This window comes from Amblyraja radiata, unplaced genomic scaffold (genome assembly GCF_010909765.2).
Source record: "Amblyraja radiata isolate CabotCenter1 unplaced genomic scaffold, sAmbRad1.1.pri scaffold_1212_ctg1, whole genome shotgun sequence".
Taxonomy (NCBI): Eukaryota; Metazoa; Chordata; class Chondrichthyes; order Rajiformes; family Rajidae; genus Amblyraja; species Amblyraja radiata.
The window spans coordinates 1-19,864 of record NW_022630395.1 but is presented as its reverse complement, the minus strand read 5'-3'; the positions used below and the strand labels follow the sequence as shown (position 1 = coordinate 19,864).

General features: G+C 40.9%; 1 protein-coding gene across 1 annotated transcript; it reads left to right on the top strand.

Moving 5' to 3' along the window:
* Positions 1-2,835: 2,835 nt before the first annotated feature.
* On the top strand, positions 2,836-18,440 carry LOC116969794 (collagen alpha-1(X) chain-like; the record flags this gene model as incomplete). Its single annotated transcript, XM_033016575.1, has 6 exons — positions 2,836-2,904; positions 6,847-6,915; positions 10,061-10,129; positions 13,237-13,305; positions 15,453-15,524; positions 18,347-18,440. Coding segments are annotated over 6 exons (429 nt in total), but the record flags the coding sequence as incomplete, so codon positions are not given.
* Positions 18,441-19,864: the final 1,424 nt, after the last annotated feature.

The following is a 19,864-nucleotide window of genomic DNA, read 5'->3' as shown; positions in this document are numbered from 1 at the left end:
TCTCCTCTCCCTCCGCTTCTCACTCCTCTCTCCTTCCCCGTCTCTGTTCCCCTCTCTCCTTTCCACCCTTTCTCCCCCTTCCTCTCTCCCTCCCTCCTCTCTCTCACCTTCCCTCTCTCTCACCTTCCCTCCCTCTCTCTCCTCCTTTCTCCCCGCCCTCTCCTCCCTCTCTCTCCCTCTCCTCCTGTCGGCTTCCTCCCCTCTCTCCCCACATCCTGTCCCGGAGCTATGAATGTGAAGTGTGAGCGGAGAGGCAGAGAGGGTTGGCCTTTATAGTGAGGACAGTTTCTCTCCTCTGCGAACAGCGTCTTGTGCAGGGAGCGCCAGGATCGGTGTCACTGCCGCCGGTGTCGTTTCCATTGCAAACTTTGTTACCGGCCGAGAGAGGTCAAAGATGGACTGTTTGCGCTGGGGCTGGTATCCCTACTGTGGGATTCCGTGTGCTGAAACTCCACACTGACTCAATAACTTGTCTGGAGAAACTTCAGTTCCTTCTTAACAGCATCTGCAGTTCCTTCTTAAACATCAATAACTTGTCTTCTGGTTAGCAGAGTCTGTGTAGTGACAGCGACAGTGTTAAACTCCGGATTGATTTAATAGTCTGCCTTCTGGTAGCAGAGTCTGTGAGTGTTGGACTGGGGGGGCTAGATACGCAGTCTGCTTGCAGGGCTCCGAGCAAAGATACTATAAACATACTATAAACATAGTAAACACAAACTGTTCCCCCGCAAAGCTAATTACACTGCGAGAGGCATAACTGAAGTTGGGTCAGGTTTACTGAAATTGCGGAAGTTACCCTCCGTTGCATACTACACGTCAGTCCATTGGATTTTGCAGGAGTTATCTATCTTGCTCCGCTCTAGTATCTTTGGTTAGTTCTATGTTTATCACTGGGTAAATCCTAAGCAGTGGAAGAAATTTGTGGAGGAATAAAATTGTACATCCAAGTTAGCTGCTCTCTGTTCGCTGAACAGTTGTAAGCATGAACACATCTTCACCTCGAATCAAAAAATAGTTTTTAAAATAATCATCCAAGATCTGCCGGATAATTTAACAGTTAACACGGGATCCCAACTGAATACAGACGTTTGACGGTTTGACGGTATTTATTCACTTCTGGAATAAATAAATAAATCCTTTTCATTGGATGCTATCCAGAATTTAAACCATTCCATAATGGATTTGCCTGAGTTTATAATTAATTATATTTCTTGTTCAGTTTAAATCACATAAATGCAAGAATAGTTAGGTAAGGTAATTTTTTTATATCCTTTCAAATTTCTGGAACTGTGGATTCTTTGTTGTCATATAGCAAATTGTATGAATACTTGGTTATATCGGCACAAGCATTATGGCCAGTCTCACTTTATAATGTGACGAGAGCTACAGTAATTACTATATATTAGATGTGGGAATCAGTATGATTAGAATATTTTTTAGCTTTAGTCACAATCTCAGGTCTACTGAAATAATTTTAATGATGTGAGGAAACGCACCAAATTTCAACTGGTTGGAGAGTTGTTTACTCATGTTTTAAAGTAATCGCATAGACATTGAATGCTCTGTCAACTATTTATCTGACAGAATAGTCCAGTGCCCCATTTTGGAAAAGAAGGAAGAAATAAAGAAAGATTGAAAAAAAGAATGAGAGAAGTTATTTGTATTTAATTGTACCAACAATTCCATATTTTTGCACAACATGGGGATGTTATTGAGCCAATGAATGACTTCCAAAAGCAAATCACCTTTAATGTTAGTAGGATTCTGTAGGATCAATAAAATTTAAAAAATATTTCAGTGGTGTTCATTCATGGATGCTGGATGCAATGGACCTCATTGTTAGTCAAATATCACCATGCAGTTTTCGAGAATTAAATTGAACTACCTGTTGAGGCAATAATGCCTATCGTCAGCAACTTATGGCAAAAGATAATTGGCCTGAAATATGAACTCAGTTTTTCTCTCTATGGATGCTGACTGCTGAATATTTACAGTGCTTTCAGCATTACGTCAACATATTCTTGGAAGTCCACAGATGACCACTTGTCATCGGCCATCTTGCCCAACCGAACAAGTTTTTGTTTTCCCTTCATCGATATTTTTAATAACAACTGTGTTCAAAGAAAATAGAACATATTTCAATAAATATGTTTCTAAACTAATAAAGTTCATTGTTGGATGCAGTTTTAGTGTTTTGTGCAAGAGATACATTGTGCAATATGATAAAAAAGTTTTTACTCAGAATAGTTAGGATTAGTGAGGGTGGTGGGAACAAAACCAATCAGTGTTTTAAAGGGGAATTAGATGGGCACTTGTAAGAAAATAGTTATTTGAGAAAAGAGTGAAGAAATGGGACTGATGGGATTGTTCTACTAGGATACAGAATGGACTTGATGGGTCTGAACTTCAAGATTAAAAATAATGATTGAATGGCCTCCGCATCTACATCCACTACCAAGCTCCCATCCACATCAATCCCACTTTGCTTCTTGTATCTCTATCATCTCCCCCAAATACACTGATTATGCTGCCACCCATTTACAGCAACCTGCCAATCAGCACATGCTTGGCATGTGGGAAGAAAACTGAGCACCTTCGGGAAACCCACACAGTCACAGAGAGAATGTGCAAACTTCACACAAACTGGGCCAGGATTACACAGCCCTGGAGCTATAATGCAACACCATTAACTGCGACCAGTTCAAATCTGGAAGGGAGCAGGACCATAAAAACTAAACTTTTATTAATGCTAAAGAAATGCGTAGTTAATTTTTTTACTTGAGTGTAAATATTATTGATATAATTATTGATACTGTACATGCTTAACTTTTGCAGGGTGACATTGGCTTTAGTGGCCCTAAAGGCTCTCGAGGAACTCCAGGAACTGGAATTAAAGGTGCCAAGGTAGAAATAATTTTCCAATCTTTTCTTTTAAAATATTAAAATCTACAAAGAACTCTCAGAATAACTCAATAGTTTAACATACTTTGCAGAATTGTTACTTAGATGCTTTGATTAGGAAGACCACAGGTAAAGTCCAATTTAAATTTACTGAGGGAGAAATATTTGACCGAGCATTCTTCTCCTGATCATTACTGAGAATCACACTTGGAGACAGCATGTGTTTCACTTTACCCTCGTTTTAATGGAGGAAGGGGGGGGGGGTCCCTCCTTTAAAGATCCATTAGCCAGTTCTGCAGTTCGCAACGATGTATACCTCTTGGGATCACATCATCCCTAGCCAATAATTGACCTATCGGAGACCAACTATGCCTGAGGTCATCGGTTCCTGTTCCCAATTTGTCTTGGTCTTTCTTTGCTTCCAATATATTCTCCACATCTACCTGGTCAAGACCCCTCAGGATATGATATGTTTTTCCCCTCTCCTAAATCACATCTGATGCAAGCTTAGGCTGTTTAGTCTTTCCTCAAAAGCTATTCTTGGTGTTGGTCTGATAACCTTACCTGAACTTATTCCAATGCATTTACATTATTTAAGGAAAATGCTAGCGGGCCATCTGCAGTGAGCAAGTGGGAGCCAGAGTACATCAACAACATTTTTCTGTAAATGCCTAATCCGAACTATCCATCAACAAAATGAAAGATAGCACTGTAGCATCATGCGCAAAGGACAATGGATCATATTGCACTGGGCTCCGTGCCATCAGAAGCATTTTTCCACTGCTTCCAAATTTCTCTGATGAGCAGAAACATTTAGAAACTGTTGAAGAACAGCAAAATAATTAAAAGTAATTCCACTTGATAACACATTCAACATGCAAATTAATTATAAATGGTAATGTTAAGTAGATAAGGAAGCACAAATGATTTACCTTCATTTATAGACAATAGACAATAGACAATAGATGCAGGAGTGGGCCATTTGGCCCTTCGAGTTAGCCCCGCGATTCAATATGATCATGGCTGATCATCCCCAATCAGTACCCCGTTCCTGCCTTCTCCCCATATCCCCTGACTCTGCTATTTTTAAGAACCCTATCTAGCTCTCTCTTGAAAGTATCCAGAGAACCTGCCTCTACTGCCCTCTGAGGCAGAGAATTCCACAGACTCACCACTCTCTGTGAGAAAAAGTGTTTCCTCGTCTCCATTCTAAATGGCTTACTCCTTATTCTTAAACTGTGGCCTCTGGTTCTGGACTCCCCCAACATCGGGAACATGTTTCCTGCTTCAAGAGTATCCAAGTCCTTAACAAACCTATATGTTTCAATGAGATGCCCTCTCATCCTTCTAAACTCCAGAGTGTACAAGCCCAGCTGCTCCATTCTCTCAGCATATGACAGTCCCACCACCTTGGAAATAAACCTTGTAAACCTACGCTGCACTCCCTCAATAGCAAGAATGTCCTTCCTCAAATTAGGGGACCAAAACTGCACATAATATTCCAGGTGTGGTCTCACTAGGGCTCTGTACAACTGCAGAAGGACCTCTTTGCTCCTATATTCGATTCCTCTTGTTATAAAGGCCAACATGCCATTCGCTTTCTTCACTGCCTGCTGTACCTGCATGCTTACTTTCATAGATTGATGTACAAGGACCCCCAGATCCTGCTGTACTTCCCCTTTTCCCAACTTGACGCCATTTAGATAGTAATCTGCCTTTCTGTTTTTACTACCAAAGTGGATAACCTCACATTTATCCGCATTAAACTTCATCTGCCATGCATCTGCTCACTCCCCCAACCTGTCCAAGTCACCCTGCATTCTCATAGCATCCTCCTCACAGTTCACACTGCCACTCAGCTTTGTGTCATCTGCAAATTTACTAATGTTACTTTGAATCCCTTCATCCAAATCATTGATGTATATTGTAAATAGCTGCGGTCCCAGCACCGAGCCTTGCGGTACCCCACTAGTCACTGCCTGCCATTCTGAAAGGGACCCGTTAATCCCTACTCTTTGTTTCCTGTCTGGCAACCACTTCTCTATCCATGTCAGCACTCTATCCCCAATACCATGTGCCCTAATTTTGCCCACTAATCTCCCATGTGGGACCTTATCAAATGCTTTCTGAAAGTCCAGGTACATTACATCCACTGGCTCTCCCTTGTCCATTTTCCTAGTTACATCTTCAAAAAATTCAAGAAGATTAGTCAAGTATGATTTCCCCTTCGTAAATCCATGCTGACTCGGACCGATCCTGTTACTGCTATCCAAATGTGCGGCTATCTCATCTTTTATAATAGACTCCAGCATCTTCCCCACCACCGATGTCAGGCTAACTGGTCTATAATTCCCCGTTTTCTCTCTCCCGCCTTTCTTAAAAAGTGGGATAACATTAGCTACCTTCGAATCCACAGGGACTGATCCTGAGTCTATAAAACATTGCAAAATTATCACCAATGCATCCACGATTTCTAGAGCCATTTCCTTAAGTACCTTGGGATGCAGACCATCAGGCCCTGGGGATTTATCAGCCTTCAGTCCCATCAGTCTATCCAACACCATTTCCTGCCTAATGTGGATTTCCTTCAGTTCCTTTGTCACCCCAGATACTCTGGCCACTACTATATCAGGAAGATTGTTTGTGTCCTCCTTAGTGAAGACAGATCCAACGTACCTGTTCAACTCATCTGCCATTTCCTTGTTCCCCATAATAAATTCACCTTTTTCGGTCTTCAAGGGTCCAACTTTGGTCTTAACTAATTTTTTCCTCTTCACATACCTAAAGAAGCTTTTACTATCCTGCTTTATATTCTTGGCTAGCTTACCTTCGCACCTCATCTTTTCTCCCCGTATTGTCTTTTTGGTTATTCTCTGTTGTTCTTTAAACATTACCCAATCCTCTTGCTTCCCGCTCATCTTTGCTACGTTGTACTTCTTAGATTTACCACTCAGCGATTATGGCTACATCAGATGCATTAGCTATGGCTGTCAAAGGCGCCACAGCCAGACATAAAAACAGTTTTTTTCCACGAGCTGTAACTCTACTCAACTCTACAAAAGTCTGTAGCCTCCTTTTGCTCTGGTATTTTATTTAATTCTTCATGTTTAAATTGTAATGTTTTTTTTTAAATTGTCTACTGTATATCGTGTTTTTATCCTTGTGAGCAAAGCATCAAGGCAAATTCCTTGTATTTATACATACTTGGCAAATAAAATGTATTCAATTCAATTCCATTCAAAGCTAAAGGTTCCAAAACAATGCATATTTGCTTTCTCAGCTCAGTGCCTCGGACTCAGGTGCAAGTCCTGGGGAAGGTTTTGAGGCAAGATGGTGGGACTAACCTGCTGCGTGTTCTGCATTTATACACTGCAGTACAGAGGCACAGAAGTCCAGAATGTGTTGATATAGGTACCACCGCCAGCTGAGATGCACAAACATTGGGGAGAAGAGTGAATAACAAAGTTCCGAAGGAGCTGACATATCATCTGTTCTCCTCCTCCATAGATGCTGCCTGAGCTGCTGAATTCCGCCAGCATTTTGTTTCTTTGCTGAATATTCCAGTATCTGCAGTTTATTGTAGCACCCTTTGGAAAATAGTCTTGTCACTTCTCTTTAAAATCCCAAATCCAGTATCATCACCACTGAAAAGAAATGAGGGAGGTTCTAAATGTGATTGCTTAATACACTGATAATATAATTTAAAAAACCTAATATCAAGAAAACAGTTGTAGACTTTCCATACTAAAATTCAAAATATTGCTGTGATGGACAAATTAGCTAAGCTGGTGGAAAGGCATAACCACACCATGCATGGTTCATGCTCATTCAATCACAGAGCTTCAATTTTGATATCAGTACTTGGATAATCCGTCAGTCTTTGAATATGAAGAGAAAGCATGTTTGAAATAAAATAATGATAGTTTTGTCTTTTCTTTGTTACAGGGTGATATTGGCCACCATGGACCATCTGGTCCTAAAGGCAATGCAGGAATTGGGTTACAAGGTGTAAAGGTACTGTATCACTAATTTACTTTTATCTCTAACAGAGTGACAGAGAGATACAGCATGAAAAGAGGCTTCAATCTATCGAGTTCACGTTAATCAACAAATCCTACAGACTCACCAATTCCCCCAGATTTTACTACTCAGCTATATCATAATCATAATCGTAATTTGTTAGCCAAGTATGTTTTGCAACATACGAGGAATTTGGTTTGCCATACAGTCATAACAAAAAAAAGCAACAAGACACAAAACTACATAAAAATTGACTTAAACATGCACCACAGTGGCTCCGCCACATTCCCCTCTGTGATGGAAGGCAATAAAGTCTTATCTTCTTTCCTCCTTTCATACCGCGGTCGAGGGAGTCGAACCGCCCGCAGCCGACGATCGAGCTCCCACATCGGGGCGGTCGAACTCCTGCGGCTTGGAGTTCCTGAAATCGGTCCCCAACCAGGGACAGCGAGCTTCACGATGTTGAAATCCCACAGCTCCCGCAGGTTGGAGCAGCAAAGGCCGATCCTTGCAAAATGATCGCCCACTCCAATATGTTAAAGTCCGCAGGCTCTGCGGTTTTGGAGCTCTTGAAATCCCAAACAAGAGGCCACCAACTCCACGATGTCAGGCCGCAGTGCGGATGGAGATACGACACAGAAAAAGTTGCATCTCCATCGAGGAAAGAGATAAAAAAAAGGTTTCCCCCATCCCCCCATCCCCCCATCCCCCCACCACTACCCACAAAATACAAAACTAAAGAAAAAATAAAACATACATTTTACAACAAACTAAAAACCCAAAGAAGGAAAAGACGAAGACAGACCGTTGGCGAGGCAGCCATCGTGTGGCGCCCCCTGTTCTATAATAGGGGTAATTCATAGTGGCTAATTAACCAATTGACCTGCACATCATTGGGATGGGGAAATTAGAACACCCAGAGGAAACTCATAAAGAATCAGCAACAATATGGAACGCCACAAAGACAGCACCTGAGGTCAGGATTGTAACCAGATTGGTGCTGTGAGGCTATGGTTCTACTAGCTGCACACCTGTACTGCCCATAATATATACGATACGATAAAACTTTATTCATCCACGGAGGGAAATTGGTCTGCCAACAGTCAGAACACACAACAAGGTGCAAGAAAACTTGAAATTTTAATTAAATTGAAAGTGAGAAAAAAAAGAAAAAGGCAAGCAACTGTTGGCTAGCTGTCATGTTCACAGCATCTTAACCGGAACAAATGAACAAACAAACAAACGCAGGCTTAATCACTGGGCAGAGGATTCTAAAACTAGTGCCCCTCCCCATTGTTTTCCCCTCCCCTCCTCATGCTCATCGACTGCTGATCGCGGGTCGATTGCGAGGCTCCCGTTACTGCTGAGACCCCACCAACACCGAAGCTCCCATTGCCGCCGAGGCTTCCGCTGCTGCCGCCGAGGCTCCCATCGCCGCAGCCATTGAGTCTCCTTCGGCCCAGACAGGCCTCGCCACCCGTCTTCTCCGGCTTCTCCGCAGTCCCCTGGGAGGCCTGTGGGGCGAGTCAGGCATGTTGCAGTTGTCGGTGGTGCGGTTGTTCGGCGGGTATACCATAGACTACTATATGATGTCTACTTCTTATTTGCTATTTATTAATTGCATCTTGATTTTATAATGTATGGCCGTGAATTAATCATAATATTGTGTACAGTACCTGAGTATTATTTAATGTGGGTTATCTATGTGTGCTATTTCATACACCTTTTAAGATTCCTGACATTGGATCTGGTCTAAGTTGTGCCTGACGTCTATTCAGTTTGGTCTGCTTCATCTCAGCTCTATTCCTAGAGTATTGGGATCACTAACAAATTCTCACATAAAGTAAAGAACGTTAGAAAAACTCAGCAGGTTAGGCAGCCTTAGAAGAAAAGGAAACAGAATTAACATTTTAGATCAATGACATTTTATCAGAATCCTTCCACGGATGGTGCATTCTCAATTGATTCTGCTCTCTCCCCTCCACCAAAGTATTCTTGTTTCTTGTTTCTTCTTTCTACCATACAAAATAATTTTTCTATGCTATCTTGCCTAATCAGTTACGCTTTGCTCACTGAATGATTTTGTTGATTGACAATGGTAATGACCAATAGAACCTTTCCTTACCTTAATCTTTTTCATCAGAGTCTACCTTCTCAATACCGGACTCCTTGTTTCAGGAGCACATGTGCCTAACCTCACCTTCCATAAGAACATGAGAAATATGATTTTTTCTTAAATTCCATCTTCCTATAAATGACGACCAATATTCCATTTACCTTCTATTTTTTTCCCCTGCAAACACATGCTTAGTCTCTATTTTCCATGTGCAAGTACATCTAGATACATCTGATTAGTTGCATTCTGCAGTCCCTCCCCGTTTGATTATTCTTTTCTTCCTGCTGACATTGATAATTTTCCAATTTCACATCCCAATCTCTCTACTCAGTGCCTTCTTAATGACCGCATCCATCTGTATTGCTACTTTCAGGGACCCATGTACCTCTATCTTTAGCGCTTTTTGTTCACAAGATCATGTGATAGGAACAGAATTAGGCCATTCGGCCCATCAAGTCTACGCCATTCAATCATGATTGATCTATCTCTCCCTCCTAACCCCATTCTCCTGCCTTCTCCCCATAACCTCTGACACCCGTACCCATGACACATAGATGTTCTTTGTGAAGAGCTTTGTGATACTCTTTGTGAATATCTGAGGGATACCTTCCTCTGGACAAAGAACAGGACAATCTCACCTTTACTACTCTTTAAATATCAAATCCACATTACCTATGGACAAATTTGCATCTTCAATGCCCATAAAGAACTACTTCATTCATGAAGGATGGGAATCGAATACAGATTGGGAAACTTTGGCTGTGGAAGCCTGGATAGATGGCAAACCATTGATTTATTAAAGGATCATTGCAACAGTAATCCTGCCATAACCTATAATCATCAAGATCAGGGTCCTCTACATTCACTGAAGAGTGACAGGAAGTGCGGTCAGGGCATGATTAAAAAATATCATTTTGAAGTTGCTCAAGATGCTATGGGAACAGAGTGAGAAGGTAATTAAGAATTAACAGTTTCAGTAACAATGCACTGAATCGTGACAGGCTTTACCTTTATTTTATATAGGGGGACCAAGGCTTTAAAGGACCCCCAGGGCCAAGAGGTCCAAGAGGAGAAGGTTTAATTGGAGAAAAGGTACATAGTTAAATTACTGTAATGAATTGAACATCTTTTATTACTTTCATGGAGTACCTGCCAAGAAATTGGATCATGTTTTCTCATTCACAAAGTAAAATTGTGGACATAGATGAATTCGCCGAGTTTGCAGTTTTCTTTCTGTGCTTTCTGTTCATCTGATGCACTAAATCAAGGAGGAATTCAGAGAAGTGCAGTGTGTCCAATGGTAGTCACGCACACGTGGGCATCATCTCTAATTATTATTGATATATGACATGTACAGCCGGGACCATTCTTGTCAAAGCAACAATCGCAACACATATGGAGACTGCTTCAGTGTTATTTACAGAAGGTTTGTCAACTCTAGAGTGGGAATCCAGCAGAGACAGGTGCTCTTTTGATATTGTATTTAAATGTCATGTTAGCTTTCCCTTCAGCCATCCAGCTTCCTCCTCCCCACCCCACCCAACTCTGTAATCCTTACCTGGCCAAGCTCACAATGTTTGCCCAGCCTCTTCATTAACTATTGATCTGATGTCTGTGTCTTGCGCAATCCAAATCCCTTTGCCAAACTTCCAGCCCAAGCCTCCATCTGAACCCCGATTCACTCTTCTGCAAGCCCTGTGATCCAGTGCCAGGAAACTGATTTCCTTGTGTGATCTGCAGTGGAAAAGTGTACATGAAGGAGGCCTGTGATAAAGTCCTGCTTATAAACTGATAAACAAAATAAAAATAATGTGCCTCGTATGCTCCTGTCTTTTTCTGCAACAGTTTCTTGAATGAAGCGTTCACTGGAATGCTGCTCTTGGCTCGTTTGCACAGTGAACATGTGTTGCAACATAGGCCAAGTACTTCAAGTTAGGGGCTGGAGGTCAGAATGTGAACTTCCTCTCGCCCCGTACAGCCCATCCTCCAATATTTCATGATTTCATTTGCTGCACAAGCCAAAGAATATTATATTCCCTATAGTTTTTGTTTTATTGTTAACATTTAAATCATTTAGATCCCAGATTTTCAAGATTTCATTATTTTATAGAACTCAATTTCCCAAATCCCAGTGGTGTTAACATGTTATTTTTCACATCTTTCAGCAAATGGTTTGATGCTCACTTTTAAATTAGTTGGGTTTTTTTAATATTTAATTTCTCATATAAACTCAGGTGACAAGATGGTCTTGCTGAATACAAAATTATATATTGTTGGTGGTGGGACTAGTGAATCTGTTAAAATGTATATTAATGAAATATACATGATCAAAAAAATAGAGTTGATATTCATGTTGCAATGTATAACTAAAACATTTGGCCTTGTCCATGTTATCATTTACCCTCAACAAATTAATAATTCTGATCCCCTTTATCTACTGTATCTCTTCAACTTCTGAACACTTTCACACCTATTTAATGTAACTTTGAATGATGATTCATTCCACCATCGAGACCTGACTCTTAGAAGTGAAGGCTTCAGTATTATAATTGTTCTTGCATCTTGTTCTCTGTTTTACCAATGGAATTAAATCTCATCATTAGTTCCTCTTTCTAACCTCATTTATTAGAAGGACTATTGTGTTGAATTTAACCCAGAGCTATATTTCTCCCTCCAGGCAGCAAGTTAGTGAAATGATGTTGTACCTTTTCAGAAGCTTCTATAGCCTCACTTTTCTGAGGTGTCTTATACTGTGAATTCTGACCTTACTGAGCTCTAAATAATGTTCAGGTTCTTTATTTTCTCTTGATTTGAGCTGAAATCCCATGAGCCTGCATTCTCCGCAAGTCCCTCTCCTGTTCCTTAACACTGAGCATAATTTCATAAAGAGCAACAAATGATATTGTGATGTTAGCAGCTCAGTTGGAGATGCACTGTTTAATCTGAAAATTGGACAGTAGACCTTGAATTTCTTATCGAGTTCACATCACAAGATTAGAAATTGTTCAGCCAGAGCTGAACACACTTCTCGGCATCTGCATACAATTGTGTCTTGAGCTTCTGCGTAGTGGTGGAAAGATTGGTGGAAACAGGGCCGTGACGTGAACACTCTTTCCTTGACCCCGACCTTGAACTTAGCTGCAAACTTTGGGGAATGCAGCACCTCTGCACTGATTTGATCAACTATTTAAGCACAAAAATTTCAGGAACCAAGACGAGCTGCTTTTCAGATACAGTTATAGGCCTGTCCCACTTAGGCGATTTTTCAGGCGACTGCTGGCGACTTTCAAGTTGCCAGCAGTCGCCTGAAAAACAGGCAACTGGAACGGCGACTGTCAGAGTGGAACACACACACACATCGCTTCCTTCACCAGCCCTTTATGCAAGCGGGGGACAGGGCAAGTGGGGGAGCGCTGTCTGAGTGAAGTTCCCATGGCGCAAAGCCAAGGTGATACAGACACACACCGCGATGAGCAGGAAAGTTGCAGCTGTAATTAAGACGGCTAAAGCACAGTGTACAGTAAGTCCTTTAAAAGTGGGGGGGGGGGGTAAGAGAGGGGGGAGAAGGGGGGGGTGGGGGGACGGGAGGGGGGAGAAGAAGCGAATACAACTTTTAAGAAGCCAGAGATACACGGCTGTGAAGCTCGGCGGACATTTAACATTATCAGCCGGATATCCTTGGTTCTGAAAACTACTGCTTATGTTTTTTCCCCCAATGAGCCAATGAAATTCACCGGTCAGCTCCAGCTATAACTTACCAAAACCTATGAGAACCATCGGCCTCCTGGCAACCCACTAGGACCTCCTGGCGACACACCTGCGGCGCGAGAATTCTCGCTACTCTCCATGGCGGCTTCATTCTAGTCGCCGCTAATTTATCAACATGTTAAAAAATTTGCGGCGACTATAATGAGGCCGTGACTAGTTCCCAGAATGCGGGAACTCCTCACGACCATGAAGGCGACTCCCCGGCAACCACCCGCGAACATGTGGAGACCATGTGGCGACTGCATAATCTCCTGTAGTCGCCTGAAAATTCGCCTAAATGAGACAGGCCCATTACTCTCTCAGTTAAATGTGACTTTTGTGTTAAGTAAATTAAATGTTTAAAATGTATTTATTTGCAATTTGGTAATCATCAAATAGTAACAAGTTAAATAACATTAAATATATTAATAAATAAATATATTAAACTACAGGGGGATCGAGGGTTTCCTGGAGAGATGGGTCAAAGAGGAATAGGACAAAGTGGACCTCCAGGTCCCAAGGTAAGCATGTTATAATTTGTCAATGCCTTTTATATAACCAATTACATCTCTTGATACATTTTGGCATAAGCAGAATGTCATCTCAAAATGTGTATGTTCTGTGGAGCAACTGGTGTATGATATCCAGTTAAAGTAGTTGCAAATATGCATGATTGTTGTGGGGAAATGCTCTAATGTTACAGTGATAATTAAGGGAAGTTTCAAACAACATAGGTATCAAGACAAGGTGTTTGTTAAAATTTATCAAATTTTGTTGCTCACATGTTTCATGAATAGATGGTCCTCAGCAAATTGCTTTCTGCTATATTCTGAAGCGTGTGAGGACAGGTACTATGAACCTGTATGTTGGTAAGATTTTATAGTCCATTAAAAATGATGACGTTTCTGAGCAGTTAGAAGCACTTGATAAAATAGGCCAAAGGCAACTTTATTTTGTGAAAGGGAGATCTTACCTGATGAACCTGATGGAATTCTTTGAGGAAATAAAAAGCAGGATAGACAAAGGAGAGTCAGTGAATGTTGTTTACCTAGATTTTCAAAAGGCTTTGATAAGGCAATGCACGTGAGGTTGCTAAAGAAGATACGAGCCCATGGAAGATAGCACCAGGGATAGCAGGATGGCAGAAGGCATGGGAATAAATGGGGGCTTTTTCTGGTTGGCTGCCAGTGACTAGTGGAGTTCTGCAGGGGTTGGTGCTGGGGCTGCTACTCTTCACATTGTATATCATTGATTTGGATGAGGAAATTGAAGGCTTGTGATATGAAGATAGATGGAGGGGCAGGTAGTGTAGAGAAAGCAGGGACTCTGCAGAAGGATTTGGAGAGGTTGGGAGAGTGGGCTTCGAAGTGGCTGTTGGAATATAGTGTAATACAGTGTGGAGCCATGCATTTTGGTAGTAGGAAGAAAAACTATTTTCTAAATGTGGAGAGAATTCAGAAATAAGAGATGCAAAGGGACTTTGGAGTGCTGGTGCAGGATTCCCAAAAGATTAATTTGGAAGTCAACTCGGTAGTAAGGAATGCAAACATAATGCTAGCATTTATGTTGAGAGTATATAAAAATAGGGATGTTAAAAGGCAGTGGTCACACTGCATTTGAAGATTTGTGAGCAGTTTTGAGCCCCATATTGAAGAAGGATGTGTAGGCGTAGGAGAGAGTTCAGATGAAGTTTACGAAAATGATCCCAGAAATGATTGGGTTAACATATGATGAGTTTTGATGGCACTGGCCCTGTACTCGCTGGAGTTTAGAAGGACGAGAGGTGACCTCATTGAAACTTACTGAATAGTGAAAGGCCTGGATAGTATGGATGTGGAGAGGATTTTTCCTCTAGTGAGAAAGGTTAGGATTAGAGGCCATAGCCTCAGAATAAAATGACATACATTTAAAAAGGAGATAAGGAGGAATTTCTTTAGTTGTAGGGTGCTGAATCTGTGGGATTAATTGCCGCAGAAAGCTGTGGAGGCCAAGCCAATGGATATTTTTAAGGCAGAGATTGATAGATTCCTGATTAGTATGGGTGTCAGCGGGTTTTGGAGAGAAGGCAGGAGAATGGGGTTGAGAGGGAAAGATAGATCAGTCATGCTCGAATGGCAGAAGAGACTTGGGCTGAATGGCCTATCTCTGTTCCTACAACTTATGAACTTACTGCCTTCGGTGTTCACAATGTGGCTCTCCTACATTGGAGAAGCCAAATGGAAATTGGGTGATTCCTTTGCAGAATCCCTGTACTCAGTCCACAGGAGTGATTGGACTTGATGGACTGAATGGCCTAATTCTGTTTATGAACTTTATACGCTTCATAACTTATGAACTTGTGAACAAGGTTTGAATTTCCTAAACTGATTGAAATCATAGCATGATTTTCTGGAAATGTTTAAAACGATTGATTAAGGTAGCAAAAAGGAAATACTATCTTTGCAGAGGGCATCTAGAATATCTTAAAAATAAAGGGAGGCTGCTTAAGGGTAATTAATATCTGTGAGCACTTTCTCAGGAAAAGCAGTGAATTAAGATGAGTTGATTGAAATTGAGATGGACATACAATTTCTAGATTAATGTCAGTTCTGTTTATAAATTGATAAATCATTGAAAATATGTGGGACCTTGAATCTATTTCAAATGATGCCACTGACCGTTTTGTTAGGGGGATCCCGGAGTGCCAGGAACTGCAGGAACCTCTGGAATTCCTGGAGATTTTGGATCAAACGGAGATAAGGTACTGTGACTATTTATACCATCTCTCTATGTTCTCCCTTCTTTCCCTGACAGCAATAATTTGTGCTACTATTATGTTCTGTTCATAGCTGACAGCCCTTTACCTAAACATTTGTGGTATGTACTGTATAATACTAACCTCAGTGTCTAGCATCAGACCAGAGCATGGACCTGGCTTTTATCCAGCTCTCAATGGGCCTCTGAACTTTTCCATTGTTATTGTTAGCAAGGATTTGGGACAAAGCTTTCATTCTGTATTATCTATTTCCATGTATTTGTACAAAAGGTTTATGAATATGTATTTTAGAAAAAAATTCCAACGCAACATGAACTAAACTGCATGCAAGATGCAGCAGATAAGCCTTTAAGGTGACACCTGCAAAGTTATACATTTTAAAATCTTTACAAAATCACCTTCAATTGGTCTTCTGCATTTTCTGTGTGTGTTTTCCCACACCAACAGCTATTGATTTAGCTACAGAATGTCTGCTCAGTCTGGAGTTGTGCCACAATATGCCAGTTAAAACTTTTTTTTAAGCGGGGTGTTTTATACAACATTACCATTCACTCTAATTCAACATGGATTTCTCAAATTATAATTTGAAATAATATCTAATGAGAACTATTAATTTTACTAATGTCTGCATTTTAGCTGTGTGGGAAATCCAGGAGAACAGGTCCTGAAGAATTTGACTTCTAAGTGATGTCTCTGTGCACATGCAGCCTAAGTGATACGCTGGAACTCTTGGTTGGAATGTGCAACAGCAGATAGGCTTAGGTTAAAGCTTGCAACATCGAGATTCATTTTGTGTGGTGGGGGAGTTCTGATGGTAGTTGGACGTCCTGACCACATAAGGTTCTCGGTGGTGTCTGATAGAGCACTGTGGATTTTGTAATGGTGGGGTGTGGAGAATATACAAATGGTGTTGATGAAGTGGTTTAAAAGTACTTGAGGATTCTGACATTGATCAAAGAGCCTTTAGCGGAGCAGATATCATGAAAGTGTACTGGTGGCCCGTTGGCCCTGGAAAAATCATCATCATCATCCTCCTCTTCCTCTTCCCCTTCCTGTATAATATCTAGCAGTTTATGGATTCAGACTTCCCACCACCTTTCAGGCACTGGGTTTGCCAAGGACTGAGAAATCTGGCCAATTGTGGTTTAAAATAGAACAACAATATAAATTAAGACGGGGAACTCCAGAATAATAAATAACCAGCTCAAAATATTGTCCTCCAGAGATGCTGCAAGATCCATTGCATTACTCCAGCACTTAAGATTGAAGCATCTGCTGTTCCTTGTGTCTACATTTTACTCTACACTCATGTTGGTCAATCAACTCTTGCCCTGTCCCTGAAATGGGCGGCTTTGGTTTCTGCTCCAGATCTTTTGCATTTTAACTTTTTAAACAACTTAAGACATTCATTTTTCTGAGTTAAAATTCTTGGTTGTTGGTTACCTCGTTTCTGTAAGTTAACTTTTAGAGAGGCATGTATTAACGTGTTCCCTTTTGATATTTAACTCGCGATAACTGCTGACAGATTTTACATTGCTCATCATGAGTGCAGTAGCCTCATTTTGTGCTCCCTCAATGTGTTGCATTTCTGTATGATGCACCTTGGTGCAAAATGTTGTATTTTTCTGCGAGACAGATCAGGTTGCACTTTGGTGTGCACAGGGCCACAGAACCCAGAACAAGCTATGGGATCTCGTGGCACGTCTTACACACACATGCACACGCACACACATGCATGCACATGGACACGCAAACATGCATGCGCACACACAAATGCACGCACGCACACATATAAAAGCATGCACATGCACAGATTCCTGGAAATTACTGGAGACCCTCTTGCCCATAATTCCACTTGCCTCCATTGCAGCTTGTTCTGCTGCTAGACTGCTTCCCACAGGTAAACAGACCCTAGTGTAGTAATGACCTGGGAGATTCATGTTCTGCATACAGCTCAGGGTGAGTAGCACCCTCACAATGTTTAACACATTTCTCCCAGTTTGATCATTTGTGGGTCTCATGAACGGGAGCTAGTACTACATACATTATTCCTTCAGTCCACCAAAAATGTGACCTGTACTGGTACTGGTGCAGTCTCAAACTGAACCATCCCTCTGCCTCCACAGATGCTGCTGGACATGATGAGCTCCTCAAATTATTTTTTTGGGGCTCCAGATTCCAGCATCTGCACACTTGAGTCTCTTGTGAAACATCAATGTTTATGTTATTGTGCAGAAAATGGAATCAGGCAAAATATTGCCTTGTGTTAAAGAAGACTCCTTTGAGGATATATCAGAGGATATATACATTACAAACAGAGCTTTTAACTGCTTCCAGCTTTTGAACTTTGTGATTTAGAGACATTCATTGGTTCACTCTGAATCCAGTGTGGTGATCTCCTTGTTTTGTTTGGGAGGGAAATTCATTCTTCATTTTTATTGCAATTCACTTGTAGATTGATCTTCAGATGGAGTAATTATCTCAAAACAATTGTAAGATTTTATTCAAGGAAAACGATTTTTGAGCTCACGTTGATTTACAACAAGCTGATATGCTTTGAGAGTGTTTTGAAGGAAAATGGGACGGGTCATGAGTGATTTGTGGATGATGACTATTCTTTGAATTTGCTTTAAGGTTTCCTAATGAAGTATTGGTTTCTATTTCTATAAAATTTGACATGCATACTTTATTGTAAAAATACCCAAGTGTACAGTTATGTTTTATTGTTTGTTAATTAATAGTGAATTTGTTTGGTTATTTGTTCTTTCATACTTACTAAATAGTGAATTCTCATTTTATTTTGCTAGGGTGAGCAGGGAAACCCAGGACTACCTGGCCCACCAGGGGTTGGTATTAAAGGAGATCCAGGTCAACAGGTAAAGTCCTGATCTTTTGGCACCACAACTTATGCTTTCATTAATGACATTTAAAATATTGAACATACTGAAACAGTATCACTGATGGACTACATATTCGTTCATGGAATTAGTATGAATTCACCAGCTTACTCGTGAATGTTCATCCTCAGCTTGCTTTGAGCCCACCATGAATTTCATTTCCACAGTCAATGATAAGCTGCTTCTTTGGGTGTTTAAAATGTATATTAAAAGCCAATCTTCATAAATTGATTATAAAGTTTAGATTGTAAAAGTGATCCCAATATTAGGCATTTACTTTTCATTATTTCTGGAAAGAAGCAATAAAATTCTTTACACAGCAATTTCTGATTTTTTATTTATATCTATGTACCAGGCACGTGCTGTTAGTAATTAGTCAGGGTAGGCTGTGGCTTTTAAAAATCTTGGAAACCGCGCACACGCAGATTATTCTCTACCCGGCGAGCTGTCAGTCAGCTTTTTAAAAAAATCGTGGAAACCGCGCATGCGCAGATTGTTCTCTCCCCGGTGAGCTGTCAGTCGGCTTTAAAAAATCGTGGAAACCGCACATACGCAGATTGTTCGACTTTTGTCAAGTAATTTGTCTTCAATAGGACCTATCTCTTAGTATTAAAAAACATATAGCTCAAAGAAATTTACTTACCATATTATTTGTACACAAAATCCATTCTTCTCTCTTTGTTTCCTGTTGTACCAAGTTGTTTTAAATGTTTTAATTATTTTTGGTCCTTTGAGCTGTTGAAGTTCTTTAAGTTCCAGCGTTGGTCAGCCATTTTAAATTATTTTAGTCTTTTATTTATTTATTTTATTTATTTTACGGACCGTTCCCACCGATGGCTTGAAGCATTGTTGACGGCACGTGAGTAGCACATACTTCCGCGGATGAAAGGCACAGGAGAATTATGCCTCCCTAAGAGATCGATCTCTTATGGAAGCATAATTCTCCCATGCCTTTACTATTTATGACCATTTTATATATGTTTTACATATATTTTATATATATTTTATATACACTGCCTACCTTGCCTACCCAGATGCCATGTGCCTGCTAGATCTATCTATATTACCAAAAGTCTGATCTTGACCACTTCCTGGTGTTCTGTATATTGTTTTTAGAAAAAACGATGCCACTTACGGCTGTGATTTTTGGCCATCTTACTCAGTCCCCCTCCGCTGTGCAGGACAAGAGGATTTTTCCCATCGATGAAAAATAAAAGAGTTATTGGTGTTTAAAAAATGTGGAGATTCTCTCTCCTGAAGGCCACGTCCCTTCCGGAGGGACTATAAAACCCGGAAGTGTTGAGTGCCTCAGTCAGTTTCTGCAAGATGGGGGAGAGAGAGGGTCACGTCTCTCAGTCTGAGCTGTGAATAACACTGAACACATGTCTACTAAACTGTGAGTGTGGTTTTACTGACCTTGAGTGCCCT